Below are 1,045 nucleotides of genomic sequence, written 5' to 3'. Positions count from 1 at the left end.
TTAAAGGTACCAAAGGAAATGTTGTAGAAATAAAGTTATCATCTGCTTGTTGCATACTTTTTAATTTTTTTAGTTTGTTCTTTTTACAATTAAAAATTAAACCAGTTAAAGATAACCTCGTTTAGCTCTCATAAAATGATTTCGTTTTAATGATATTTAGTACAAGGACAATCTTCTTCGTTTTCCATTTCTTCATCAAATGTAGTCATATCATCTTCTTCTTCATCTTCTAATTCAAAATCGTCAACATCTTCGTCATCTTCATCAACATCTTCGTCATCTTCATCATCTTCATCATCATCTTCATCATCATCTTCTTCTTCATCTTCATCATCATCTTCTTCTTCTTCTTCTTCATCATCTTCATCTTCTTCTTCATCTTCATCTTCATCTTCATCTTCTAATTCAAATTCATCATCATCTTCGTCTTCTTCGTCTTCATCATCATCTTCATCTTCTTCATCTTCTAATTCAAATTCATCATCATCTTCTTCTTCTTCATCTTCATCATCATCATCATCATCTTCATCATCTTCATCATCTTCATCATCTTCATCATCTTCATCATCTTCATCATCTTCATCATCATCATCATCATCTTCTTCATCTTCTTCATCTTCTTCATCTTCTAATTCAAATTCATCATCATCATCTTCTTCTTCGTCTTCTTCATCATCATCATCTTCTTCATCTTCATCATCATCTTCATCATCATCATCTTCTTCATCATCATCATCTTCATCTTCTTCATCTTCTAATTCAAATTCATCATCATCTTCTTCTTCTTCTTCGTCATCATCATCATCTTCTTCTTCATCTTCTTCGTCTTCATCATCATCATCATCATCTTCGTCTTCTAATTCAAATTCATCATCATCATCTTCTTCTAATTCATTGTCTTCTAACTGGTATTCATGTTCCATTTCTACATTTTCATCTAAGTCAAAGGAATCTTCTTCGGCATGAACAGTTAGTAATAATGCAAACAAAATGAATAAAAGTGCTTTCATGATAACTTTAAATAAAATAAATTAAGAGATTGTGA

The 1,045-nt window shown here is 30.7% G+C and overlaps 1 protein-coding gene across 1 annotated transcript; it reads right to left on the bottom strand.

Annotated features, from left to right (window-relative positions):
• Positions 1–146: 146 nt before the first annotated feature.
• Positions 147–1,010, bottom strand: EHI_087110 (uncharacterized protein; the record flags this gene model as incomplete). Its single annotated transcript, XM_651036.2, has 1 exon — positions 147–1,010. The coding sequence occupies one exon, from the start codon at positions 1,008–1,010 to the stop codon at positions 147–149; it is 864 nt and encodes a 287-aa protein (XP_656128.2).
• Positions 1,011–1,045: the final 35 nt, after the last annotated feature.

This window comes from Entamoeba histolytica, genomic scaffold (assembly GCF_000208925.1).
Source record: "Entamoeba histolytica HM-1:IMSS scf_1104750517637 genomic scaffold, whole genome shotgun sequence".
NCBI classification, from domain to species: Eukaryota; Evosea; order Mastigamoebida; family Endamoebidae; genus Entamoeba; species Entamoeba histolytica.
Note: the sequence above shows the minus strand (reverse complement) of the source record. Positions and strands in the feature narration are given on the sequence as shown.